Source organism: Protomyctophum parallelum (assembly GCF_964188405.1).
Source record: "Protomyctophum parallelum genome assembly, chromosome: 5".
Taxonomy (NCBI): domain Eukaryota; kingdom Metazoa; phylum Chordata; class Actinopteri; order Myctophiformes; family Myctophidae; genus Protomyctophum; species Protomyctophum parallelum.
The window spans coordinates 42,452,171-42,465,543 of NC_139702.1; the positions used below are offsets into that span (position 1 = coordinate 42,452,171).

General features: G+C 39.1%; 2 protein-coding genes across 2 annotated transcripts in view; one reads left to right on the forward strand and one right to left on the reverse strand.

Annotated features, from left to right (window-relative positions):
• usp53b (ubiquitin specific peptidase 53b) overlaps positions 1-13,373 on the forward strand; it is a 37,408-nt gene that overhangs the window by 20,901 nt on the left and 3,134 nt on the right. The window contains exons 15-18 of the mRNA XM_083765268.1: positions 373-440; positions 4,411-4,489; positions 4,637-5,493; positions 5,647-5,732. Of these exons, the coding sequence (XP_083621394.1) occupies positions 373-440; positions 4,411-4,489; positions 4,637-5,493; positions 5,647-5,723 (1,081 nt within the window). The 3' untranslated portion in view covers positions 5,724-5,732. The remainder of the gene's footprint in view (positions 1-372; positions 441-4,410; positions 4,490-4,636; positions 5,494-5,646; positions 5,733-13,373) is intronic.
• On the reverse strand, positions 9,450-11,745 carry fabp2 (fatty acid binding protein 2, intestinal). The gene is made up of 4 exons (XM_083765271.1): positions 11,644-11,745; positions 10,642-10,814; positions 9,892-9,999; positions 9,450-9,652 (listed from the first exon to the last, which is right to left on the reverse strand). The coding sequence occupies exons 1-4, from the start codon at positions 11,708-11,710 to the stop codon at positions 9,602-9,604; spliced, it is 399 nt and encodes a 132-aa protein (XP_083621397.1). The 5' UTR covers positions 11,711-11,745; the 3' UTR covers positions 9,450-9,601.

A 13,373-nucleotide genomic window follows, 5' to 3' on the forward strand; every position in this document is an offset into this window, starting at 1 on the left:
CTGATATGTAGTGGAGTAGAAGTAAAAGTATAGGAAACTCAAGTAAGCAGGCTTTAGTTTAGACTAGTCATTGGTCAGACAGTCATTATTCTGACATCGACAACCTACTGTATCTCAAACCCTAACCTAAACATAACCGCAAGCACGGGAGCAGCGCAGTTCGAGGGTAGTCCGACCATTGTTTCCACATGTCAGACTGTTGGTGTGTCTAATCTTAGTGCGCATCCCAAGTAAAGTGCAAATAAGTAATTTTTTTATTTAAGTACAGTGCTTAAGTAAATGTACTTACTACTTAGTTATTTACTTAGTTACTTTCCACCACTGTAATTAATGGCTTGACAAACTGCTGAGAGTTAAATGTTTTGTTTTCAGCCAGCAGCAGCAGCAGCAGAACAGATGTGATGCAAAGGCAGGTGCAACACGTTCTCCTTCTCATAATGGTAAGCTTCTTTATATGGACATTATAACATTTTGAGACTATGCTCATATATTCATATTAAGCAAATAAAATGTATTTCATCCCTGCATAGGCATGGGCTTTTTTTTGTACGGTAAATGCCTTAGTTTAGTTTTTATAATTTAGGCATTAAGCAGACGCTCTTAATCCAGAGTGATTTACAGTAAGCAAGAACAAAAACATGGTAATGCATCAAATGCATAAAAAATTGTCATCATGAATCATACGTAAGCTAAGAACCTAACCTGTAGTGAGATGCTGTTCTGTATGACTGGGAATGTATTAAGTATTTTAACCCAGGACCTTGTAGTCATAATCCTTTACATAAGCATTATTCCGCTAGCTTTTGTAGATAGGTTGTTTTCTAATAAGGTTTCTCAAATGTTACAGGCCATGCCACTGGCTAAACAATGACCAGATGGAAGTAAAAATAGAACAGGACAGTTTGAAATGTAGAGGATGGATTTAATGATAACAAATATAGTGGAAGTAGGTTGGAGAATGTTCATAATTTAGACATAAGTGTCTAAAAGCCAAGTTAGCATCCCCCAGAGCAGAGGCTGTGCTGCTCCTTCAACTTTCCTTTGAACTTGTCCCGTGTCCTTACAGATCGAACCAATGTCTTTCTTTGTTTCTTTCTTTTAACACATTGTAAACAAAATAAAAGGATGTAAAGTGAAATAGAATAAAGTATCATAATTAAAATGCCACACAATGCCTTTAAAATAGAAAACAAGTGGAAAATATTGGCCTAAGGGTGGCATCAAAATCAGTAGTAGTCATTCTGTAATCCGCCTATGAGATTATGAGATGTTCAAGTGTGCAAAGTTTACACTTTGGCCTTTGGGTGGTGGTGGTTGAGGAAAGGACATGGGGTCACTCAAATGGTTAGGATTCATCTGCCATGGAGCATATGGATGCACTGAACAAGTGTCAAGGCAATCTGACCCTTAGATTTTGTGTGCCAGTGGAACATTTGGCCTGAGGGTGGCACTAGAAGGAAGCAATCAGTATGGATCAATCTACTGATTCCATGGAGATCCAGCTAGTAGTGTACTTTTCGAGATACAGTATTGTGTTTGGGTGGAAAGTGTTGGACAGAGACTGACTGGCCCCCCTTTGGGCCCCCCACAAACAATTACCTTTGAGGTGTGCATCGCCCTTCTTTTAAAAGTTTGATGTAATAAAATAACTTGATAATGAGCTATGTATTTTCTTTTATATTTCACTATTGCATCAGCTCATTAGTCACTAAATTTCAGTATGCCCTAACTAAAATGATTGATATATGCTGATTCAGAATTTAATGAAAGCCACCTCAGCTTGAATGGTGCCACCTCAGTGGTTAGCAATGGTTGTCAGTCCATCACACCTTGTGACACGCTCCATATATAGCCGTCTTCATATATGAAGCTCATGACACGCCTCGTGACACGCTCCATTTATGGTTGTCTCCATATGTCGATCTGACCTCATCAAACCCTGTACACTCAAGACACGCTATATTATGGCCAGACCTCATCAAATGAAAACCTGCAAAACCTGTCTGTCAGTTAGTCCGTCGGTCACGCCTCGCCTCGCCTTGTGATGCGTTCCATATATGGCCGTCAGTCTGGCACACCTCGTGACACACTCCATATATGGCCGTCTCCATATATGAAGATCACGGCACTGACCTCATCAAACCCTGGATAGCCATATATGAAGAAGACTGGATCATCACCTAGATCTGCATATATGGAGCCGGCCAGCAACTCTACATCTGACCTCAAACCCTTAGATCTCCATATATGGAGCTGACCAGTTCTGACATTCCATATGTTAATATGCCAGCCACGCCCGGCAGCCGAGAAAAACAGGCCCGAGTTCTCAACAGGCCCGAAAATTAAGGCCTGGCCTAACTGGGCCCAGGTGTGAAGTGTATATTATTTATTTTCGTGTGCTTTGCACAGCCTTTGCTTGCAAGTTCTAATGCTTTCGTTGTACTGAATCAACTGACTGAGAGAAAACTAATGTTACTGCCGTCGAATTATTATAAACAGACACCATCAAATACAAATGACTGACTGACGACACAGAGACACCTCCCTGACAATATCGCTGAGACGGTTTATTTATTTTTGGACCACAATGCTTATTTGAGACAATTTAAAATGAAACTTCTACGGCCCTGGACCAGGGGAAGAGCGACTGACATCAGGACTTCAGTACAGATTTCTGTCCGCTCCGCTGTAGTGCTGACATAATGAAGTAACATTATTCCGGTTGACTGTCTCAGCCCTGCGGTCGCTTCTCGCCTTTAGTTTAAGACGTCTTACTGGTAGTAATGAAGTCCTGGGTGTGAATGCTGTCCCTGTATTCACGTGGGGTTCCTTCTCACACACCAAATACACATGCATGTTGGGAACAGGGCGTGGCTCCATGTGTGCTCAGTCAACCTACACTGTAAAATGCTCAGTGTTAATTTACCTCCGAGAGTGTACAGATTGATAACAATAACCCTGACTAGCCCTGTATAAAGGTTACTGTGTACGGCTGTACTCTGTATATAGGTTGATAAATAAATGATCTCACCTTTAGCACACTTTGTATAAAGGTTGATAAATTAATGATCTCACCTTTAGCACTATTACACAGTGGGTGTACCCTTGTTTTTGGCTCTCACATCTGCATGTTCCCTGAAGTACAGCCAGGGAATTTATTCTGAGACAATTCAGTCCTGAAATGTTGTGAGCTAATGATTCATTCATGACTGACTATTTTTACAATATTTGTATTTTAAGAAATATATTTGTACATTTGGATGGTTTAAAACTTTAAAATGTAAGGTCTCTGTGTGGTGTATTTAGAGGTGTTCTAGTTGTATTAAAAATGTAAGACAAAAATATAATGATAATCAGAATGCAAGTATGCAATCCATTAATTGGTGTTTTTCTAATGCTTGGGCAAAGCGATGCACCTTTTTATAGATATAGAAAATATAGAAAGTGGGATGCCTTGAATAATTAGATTTTTCTTTAATGGAACACTCTTATTTGTATTGATTACATTAACTGCACCAGCACTTAGATGCTGTCACTATCTCAAGTTTGAATAACAATTGAGGTATTCCTTTATTTCTGAGCTTGGACTGGCTGCTTTAACCTACAGTCGTCACCCAATAAGCCCAGCGCAGTCATTAATCTGACGATAATCCCAAAAAGCTTGTTCTGATAGCACAGCTGGACATGACTGCTGGCATTGTTGTGAATTATATCCTTCCATCATCTATGTAATGCTTTGAGCATGCTCCACGTGACACAATATCAGTTCTCTTGTGAATATAGAGCCAGTGTTTCCAACCATCAGTTAAAGCTTTTATCCTTGCATGGACCTCTCTTGGGCAACAGCAGAGAAAAAAAGAACACATCTATTTTTAAAGTGAAGGAATTCAGCATGCGTGCTGTGTGCTGCGTTTGCGCTTGCGTAGTGCATGCCCGCTGCTTCATGCCCGCTGCTTCACCCTGCTGTGACTGAGAATGTCTTTTGAAATATACACTGTGCTGCCATCATGCGCTCCCAAGGAGGAGCAGTATCTTATTGACCATAGCCACAACGTGGCCATTTTGCGTTTACGTAGTGTGTTATTGGTCTATTGGTTTTTGTTTTGCTTTATTACATTAATACAGTTGTGTACACATTAATTTCTTTACTATATATTTACTATACATGCATGTCTCCTTTCCAAGGAGCATGTTCAATTCATACCATACGGTACATTGTTATACCAGTTAAACCGGGACAGGATCTGTGTCATTTTAGATGTTATGTACAGTAGGCTACAGTATATAGCAACAGGATTTGAATGAAAAATTGTTAGGATTTAGAAGTTTTTAAAATCGGCCTCAGGTCTAAATGGGTTAAAATGAAGATTAGACATGATGTCATCAATTGTCATTTTGCTTCACTCCTAGGTAAACATCAACACAAAACTCAGGGAAAGAACTCTGACCAAGTTTCACATTCACATCTGAAATGTAGTCCAACCTCAAGGTAGTGTGCCTGTCCAATGAATGAAAATGGTTTGCAGTATTTCAGTACATGCATTTTCTAGTTATGAAATTGGGATTAACAGTTCACTGTTAATTCACTTTGTCATGTTTGTTGAACAAAACACCCTTGAACTCTCTTTCTTCACAGACGGAAGTTGAAATACAACACTGGCATCTCCCGGAAAGCAGGGAGCACAGAGAAAGAGACTACTAACGCTGACATCAGGACCGGGAAGAGTGACCAGCAAGAGACGGGCAACTGTAGAGGACATAACGGGGAAAGTGTTACACTGCGAGCCGTTGCAAAAACCAGTAGTTCTGAATGGAACAGCTCAGATGATCTGGCTCTCTCTGAGCCTGATGACAGGGATAGTGCTTACCGCTCCAGCAACAGCGAGGCTGTCACCTCCTCGGATTCACAGTGTTCGCGTCTAATCCACCCACAACCCCTGTTCAGCAGTCAGACAGCAGAACTGACCAATCAACGTCAGGTAGGCACAGCCATGGCACCTCACCTTAGATCCGCCCTGAGAACCTCCCCTCACCAGGGTGAAAGTAGCCGAGCTACTTTCCGCCCCAGGCTCCTTCAAGAGCCCTTTCAAACAAGCCCGCGTCCTTCCACCAGAGTCAACATACCCTATGATAGTCCCCACAGGAAGGGTGACGCTTCATGCCACAGGCCCTGCTCGGAAGCCAGCTCCAAGTCAGGCTCTGACCCCGAGAGGAGCACGCCGTCGTCGTGTGACAGCGAGGAAAGATTACCTGGATGCAGGTCTGTAGGAGTGGAGCAGGCCCCGCCTGCCCAAGAGGTCTCTCTGACCACGTACTTCAATGTGGACAACTGTATGACGGAGACATATCGCCTGAAGTACCATCATCAGAGACCCCTTGTCCTCTCTTCCATGGTGCCAAGGACAGTAGTCGTGACTGAGCACAGAGATGCCAGCCACACACTGCCCATTGACGCACACTCACAAGATGTGCCAAAAAACAGACCTGATACAAGTAAGCCTCTCTAGAAAAACTTTAATGTTCCACAGAAGACAACAGAATAGAAAGCACTTGTACAGTTATTTTTTTAATTATTATTTGATTTTCGGTTTTTCCTTTTTTTTAATGGAATTTTGAAAGTGAAACTTGTTTTCATTTTTCTAACAGGCCATAATAGCAATAAGCCTACAGCAAAATGGAACACAGTGACTGCCAAAGGACTGGATGAGCGTGGTTTTTTATGAGGGTACTTGGTAAGTTCTGTTTACATGTATGGACAGTGGTTACACACACACACACACACACAAAATAAATTAGGTTAGTAATAATTTTATTTATTTTTTCCCACCTTTGAAATTACTTACTTTGTACTGTAGTGAACATACAACTACTGTAACCCTTTAAGTAACATATCATTTAGCACCAAAAGCAACCATGCATGTTGTCATCTAGTGTGGTCAGCAAAGTTCGTGATGCGAAAAAAGAATCATACACATGAGTTTTGGATGCCAAACAAATACAGCATGTGATTGTAGTGTGTGGATATGAAGAAAATGTGCTGCTTCACATTGAATGGAATACCAGTTTAATGGCAACTTGTCGCAGACCATAATGAAATGTATTATATGATAATAGTGTTTTATGGATTGTCAGTTATCAGAAAAGATACAGTAGAGGACCTTCCAATTGTCACCCAACCCACCAATGCCCTCTAGTTTTATAAATGGCATAAGGAACAATAACCTCACATCCTGCACTGTCATGCTTTAGTCAGATAGTTACAATGAGAGAGAGAGAGAGAGAGAGATGGGTAAAGACATGCAGCAAAGAGGCCAGACAAAATCGGTCAAACCCAGGCTGGCTGTGCATGGTCTGAGCCTTAATGGTGTGCACCGGGTCACGCCAATACTCTCACAGTGAAGAATTATAATAAAAAGAGTATATTTGCACAGATGTACTGTGGTTTAGGACAGGTGTTAGTAAAATGGAATCTGACCTCCATCAGATACTGTATATCTGTTCCTGATAAAGGTCAGATAACACAAATATAATATTCAACAAAGCTAACTGTAATTAAAGACGGTATTCAGGACCATGCTTTTGGAGAGAATAACAATGATGGATGTTAATTTGATACACAACTAAAAATATATTTTTGGGGGGCTGCCATTAAGTGAAAATGAAGGCCACTATAAACTATAATATTGAATGCAACATCTTGTACAAATGTACTGGTGCTAGCTAGCTATTTTTTGTAATTCCCAGTGATGTCACCTTGTATTTTTTCAGTCTTCCATGACATATTATTGGATATATTTGTATGGATAGTACAGGAGAGGATTATCACAACCCCAAAATCAATAAGCAAGCAGCACCACACCACATTATCTGGCTAATTGGAAAATTGTTCTGAAACCTGCATGTGGCCTTTATAAAGTGTGTGTGAAATATTAGCATGAGCATGGAAATAATAGACATTGAGTCCAATAGACATCAAAATTCCAAATGGTTTATTGGTAGAGCTTAATTTTATGTGACATTTAATATAAGCAATTATTCATAGTCATACATTATTTGAAGAAGTAGTGTGTGTGTGTGTGTGTGTGTGTGTGTGTGTGTGTGTGTGTGTGTGTGTGTGTGTGTGTGTGTGTGTGTGTGTGTGTGTGTGTGTGTGTGTGTGTGTGTGTGTGTGTGTGTGTGTGTGTGTGTGTGTGTGTGTGTGTGTGTGTGTGTGTGTGTGTGTGTGTGTGTGTGTGTGTGTGTGTGTGTGTGTATATATATATATATAGGCATTATTTTTATGCAAGGCTCAAACTCAGTTTATACTTGAATGTTATTCTGTATCCCCCCCAAGAGCGTCTCGTACAATAGACTATACAAACATATTTTATAAATAGAAAACTTTGATGCAAATAACATTCTGCAAAATGACATGGTATGAAGCTGGGTAATATGATGTTAAAAGTATGTCATTTTTTTTAAGCCTTTGTAGTTTGTATATCCAGAATCCCTACAGTGTTACTCACCATAGAAATGGTTGTCAGTATTGAAGCTTCAGGCCAATGAGCCTGTTACTGTAGGCCTGCCTAATGTCACAATTAAATTGATTTGATTGATTTTTATATTTTTTACAATTGTATCTGTTAAATCTGTGGTATAAACATAAATGGCAATGATACTATACTGTATATATATCTTATGTGCTGTTCCACAATTTAAATGTTTTTGTCTGTGCTTTGTGTAACCTCTCCTGAACTTTTAAAATGCAATTTCAATACTGGGAAAAACGTCACGTTAAATCACAAAAAAGGAGAAAAGTGACGCTAACTTTGAATAATTAATAATTGTATTAGTTATACTATTCTGTAAAGGACCATAGCGGTGTGTTCTGTTATGTTTAGGCCATTGGCTCTCACTCACAGTATACTTGACTTTACTGCCAAAGCATACTGGATTTAAAAAAAAATGGTGTAACAATCAGCTTGCGGAGACTCGACTAGCTTGAGATGTGTAATCCAACACAACATTTCAAAATACCATTATGTTGTCGGCTAAATTAGGTTATCGTTGCGTTTTAAATCCATTTAAAAATGCGGATTGATTTGAAAAGTCCAACAGAAAATAATACCTGGAGAAAAGACAAACTTCAAATGTTCAGTACTTCCTAACCAGTTAGGTTTAGCCAACATTGCCAACACACAATTAATCTGGTAAATTGTTCTCATTTGTAATAGTTAAATGTTTTATGGAGGCCTTTGTAAATGTTTATGTTGTGTATATTGTAAATAATCATTACAAAATGTTATCATGGGGTGACGGGTCATTATGTTCCCTGAGCAAACCAATAGTTGTATTGAAGATCAATCAGGATTTGTATCACTCTCAATGTTTTTGTCTTTACTTGCTTATTGGTTTCTGTATTTAATTTATTTTGTATTTTATGTCAATGACTCTTTCTGTAAATTATGTGTCATAAGGTTTGCTCTTGTTTTCAGTGGCTATATTTTGGATTGTGAATATTGCATTCTCAGTTGAATCAAGAGTGCCTTCACAATGTTGGTGGGATGTGTTATTTGCAAGTGTAAAAACGCATAAAGGGGAAGGATGAAAAGTGGAGGATGTCATTCAAATATTTTGAATATGCAATTCTCCTTTACCCTGTATGCGTGTGTGTGCGTGCGTGTTTGCATGCATATCTGTGCATGCATTTAGAGGCGGGGGCTGATACTTGATGCGTGAGGTCCTAAAGTATTAACCTGCTACATCTGGAGAATGTACAAGCTGAGTTGTGGTTAAAGTCGGGTAAAGGCAACCAGTAATTACGGTGTGATTGTGAATCTCATGTTGTGTGAAATGAAAGGAAGCACGATAATTGCTTTCCCTCAGTCATTAATGGCCATTGAACCTTGAAGGCTTACGGTACTGTACATGACTATCCCAAAAGTATTTATTTTGTCGTGTGTCACATACTGTCCGAGTTGGCATTGTATGAACTATACTCTACAGGTTGTTGGCCTAAACACAATATATCACTTCAACTTAGTGAATAAAAGAGAATTTATACATTGTCACTGGATGAATGATACATTATAGGCTCCTGATGCCTGTGTAAAGTAGGACCTACTGTGACAGGCTGAGTCCAATTGCTATACTTGTGATTAGGTTTTGGCCTTAAAATGAGTACTGAAGTGAGTTGGTGCTTCAGTCAATACTTAATGAATTGTATAAGGAGGGAACCGTTTGAAAGAAACATGTACAGTGTAATTGTCTACACTTTATATTTTTGTAGATGTCAATATATATATTTATTTTTATTCATTGTTAAATAAACTTTAAATTATTATGCTAACACTTTAAATTAGTTATTTTTTTATTATGAGTGTTATTTCTCTTGTGTATGCAGTTTGCAACATTGAAGGCTACAGTGTGAGATCTAATATAAAGAGGAAGACAAAAAACACAGACACAGGCACTCATGAAATTGCTTTAAGTATCAAAACCCAGTGCATCTTACAATTGTTCCACATTATACTGTAGGTTTGAAATTGTGCGTTTTATACGTGTTTAGTTTACTACTATCGTTGGAGTCTTGTCAATCTTGTATGTGTTTGGCCAGTTTGCATCAAGCCTTCTTGAAAATCCTCTTTGCATCCACGCCCTCGTAGTTGTAGGTCTGGAGGGGGAAGTGCATGTAGAGTTAGTTGATTCACTATTTTATAGCACTTTTTTAATCTATGAATACAACTATACTGCTTATCTCTTAACTAATACATTGTAGCTCATGAGATCAATGTGTCACCAATAAAGGTTTCCCAAGAAGCACTGCAGATAAACTGCTGGCACACACACACACACACACACACACACCACCTGTTCAAATATAAATACATGTCCTAAGTGGGAACAACATACCTGTACAAGTTCCCCTCCCTCAATAATTCTGGTGGTTGTCAGCTGGTTTCCGTTGTCCTTTCTCGTGAATGTCCCTGTCATCACATCTCCCGCCAGAGCCCATGAACCCTGGAGTGCAATGAATTAAGTTTGCATGACATTAATATAAAAAGGTGTGGTCGGCTTCAGAACTAACAGACTTATCTGACTATTCTGATTATGCAATAGCAGAAATTCTGCTGACTGGTTAAATAATGTCATTGTTGGGTAGAGATTTAGGTTTTAATGATTTGGACACAATGGGGTAAAAACAATGACAGGCCAGCTTCAATATATTGATCAATAACACAGCTATATTATAGACAAATCCACGGAGGGGTGTCCTGGTCGCAGCCATTACTGAGGTGTACCACTAAGTGCAGCTTTACACCTCAGCACTGATTAGATACGCCTGGCCTTCAGGACACTGCTCCATGGATTTGTATATATGAACTCATGCATTCCAGTGCAATACAGAGTATAGAGTAATACATAAATTACCAGTCTACTCTGAATGCAATGCCTGTTGCCTATACACTTCTACTGTAGTAGTGATTCTAAATAATCAAATGAGTAAATAATTGACCTACTATACAATGATGTTCAGATGGTGTTTTAATTCATGAAAAAGTGCTATTAACTGGTAATTGTGCTGGATTGCTAATTAGGGGTTCAACTAATGTTGCTTGCCAGGGCCCCAAAGGAGCCCTGACAAGGTGTGCAAATTCTTACTTGAAGTTCTGTTCCATCTGCAAGGCTGTACTCAAAGCTCACTCCCAGAGTGAAGTCAATGTCCAGTGTGCGGAAGTTACTGCTCTCTGTGACGTGAAACTTGTCTCCATTTTGTGTAATGGTTACCTTGAGGCCATCATGAGCTGCTAGCTTCCTTTTCACCATGTTAACCCCTGTAATCAAATACACCAAATATATTTAACAGACTTTCACATTGAACAATCATAGGAAACTGATCGTAATCGTTTAATCACCTGGCACATGCAGTGCTTCCTTTAATTGTGCATTGTGCAAGAAGGTGAGTCGGTGCAGAGTTCAAATCACTACTAGGCCAATTGAAAAAATTCAAAACGTCCAAGGTTTCACATCAAATTCATTGGATGGTTGCTAAGTAAGCTTATGTTTCCAACTTAATGTTTGTGTAACCCCCTATAATCATGAGTCGTTGGTTGATTGTCAAAAAAAAAAAAATCACATAGGTGTGAGGATGTAGCCCTACATGTATGAATTGAATTTAAAAGGTGTGATAATGCATAATTGTGTTTAATACATTGCAATAGAGACTGATATTTGAAAAATATATATCTCTCTGATCTTGATCAGACTGACAATGAATGACTAATGATCTTAACGTTACTCTATTGTTTTTAAACACACATGTTCCAGTCATTCAGCAAATATTTCATATCCTTTTCAATTTACTTTTAGCTTTGCCAATGATCAACTCTACGCATGCCTCATGAGGATAACCTTTGTATTCTTCAATAAATACTGTCTGTATACTGTATATAACAGGCTATATTTATGTGCCAAAACACTAGTTTCAAATGTATGTTGCAATGCCTGTTCTCTGTCAAGGACCACAATGGAAATAACTTTCTGTCTCTTAATTATGTTTTATCCTTGATCTTGATCTTTCTATGAGAAACATGTGTAATGTAATGTAATGTATTTATTTTAACGTCAAATCAATCTAATCAAATCAAGTCAATGATCACTCACCCATTTTTTCCATGAATTTGTCATAGTTGTCATTGCGGTCTACTTTCCAGGTACCGTCGAAAGCCATGGTGACAGTGTGGTGACAGTGTGGGGTGGACGACTCAAAACTAGGGAGTGTCTTGCTTTAGTCAGAGCAGTTCCTTTTAAACCATCATTAGTATGTTATCTTTCCCGGTATCTGTTTGCCGATGTGGCTGTTTAAAGCTCGGAAAATTTCCAAGGCCTACAGTAAAATCCTCAGTGCTAGTTTAACTCTGAGAGTGTACTGTAATAATTACTATAAGGGCCCACTTTTACAATCTTCAGAGTTTATTTAACACTGAGTATTTTTTAGTATGTACCAACTTACCATATACGAACAGTGCAATGGCTATCTGAGAGATAAAATGACTTAGAATAGAGAAGTTGTCATGAATTAATTTTTAAACCAGAGAAAGTTAGATGCCCTGCTATATACTAAACTGCTGCTGTTTACAAAGGGTGTTGCTCCATGTGTTGCAAGTGCAGCAGTATATAGTGTGCAGTAATTGAACATAACTTGAAAAAGTACTGGCTCACAATTTGTTACATGCTTATTGTATTATATGCATGCACACTCGCGCATGCACACACAGTCACACACACACACACACTGTCTGCTTCTGTACAGATTCTACACAGCATTGTTTGTAATACAATTTGTGTATAAATTGTACCTGACTGAATCGTATATCTGTTTGACACAAATTGAATATTCATCAGCGGCACACTTGGACCTTCAGTTTATAGAATTAAAAGTTCTTCTGGAAGGCTGTTTTATGCTTGTAAGACGAGTCTGTGAACAGACATGCAACAGACACTTGTCTCTGTCTAATCTACTTTTATCTGACCGATCAAATTATCAGGACATGACATAACTCACCCTTATCTGAGCTGTTGCTGATCATCTTAGATGTGTAAGCCATTAGAAAACGTAATGACCTTTGCCTGCACCTAAAGGTTTTTCTGGCATTAGAGACAGGACATGGCAGCATATGGATTTGAACTCAGATTGTTGTTACTCTCGAGTCTAGAGTCTAGAACAGTGGTTCCCAAACTTTTTAGTCTGTGATCCCAAAAGATAAATTAGATGTTTTCCGGGACATTATAAAAAATCTAGGGTTGCAAATTGCAGCTAGATTCATCCCATTATTAAAAAAATCTATAGTGTTGAAAATTGCGGCTAGGCTAGAACCTGCTGTAATTCACGTAACTCGAGAACCGTTCGCCCCACCAATTTTAAATTCGACACACACATTCCACACCATCACAGGGAGTGCAGTGCCCGGCGTCGAATACCACGGTTGTCCAGAACCGCCCCAAAAGGCTGCCTGGCTCTGGACAGGGCCCCTGCCCAGGCTCCTCACAAATATGTTCTGACATCTGCATATATTCCATATTTGGTCATTCCCGACGAAGAACTCCATATATGGGCATAAAAGGGACACATACTGTACATAATAACTGGGTGGGGCATGCATTTCCAACTTGCATCGTTCCAAGCAGGCCAGTGCCCAACCACTCTAGTATTTTAAATGTAAGAGAAGAAAATGGGATTATTACTAAAGTCGTGACCCATGCAAATTGGTCTGTGACCCAAAAATGGGTCCGGACACAGTGTTTGGGAACCAGTGCTCTTCTAGACTCTAGAGTCTAGTACCAATCTAGTATCTAGTTTTTGGTGATTTGATGATGAGCAATGATACAATATT

Coding starts and splice junctions, on each gene's coding strand:
- fabp2 (XM_083765271.1), bottom strand. CDS start 11,710: ATGGCTTTCGACGGTACCTGGAAAGTAGACCGCAATGACAACTATGAC. Junction 10,815..11,643: donor CAAATTCATGGAAAAAATGG/GTGAGTGATCAT, acceptor ATTTGATTACAG/GGGTTAACATGGTGAAAAGG. Junction 9,653..9,891: donor AGGGAGGGGAACTTGTACAG/GTATGTTGTTCC, acceptor TTCCCCCTCCAG/ACCTACAACTACGAGGGCGT.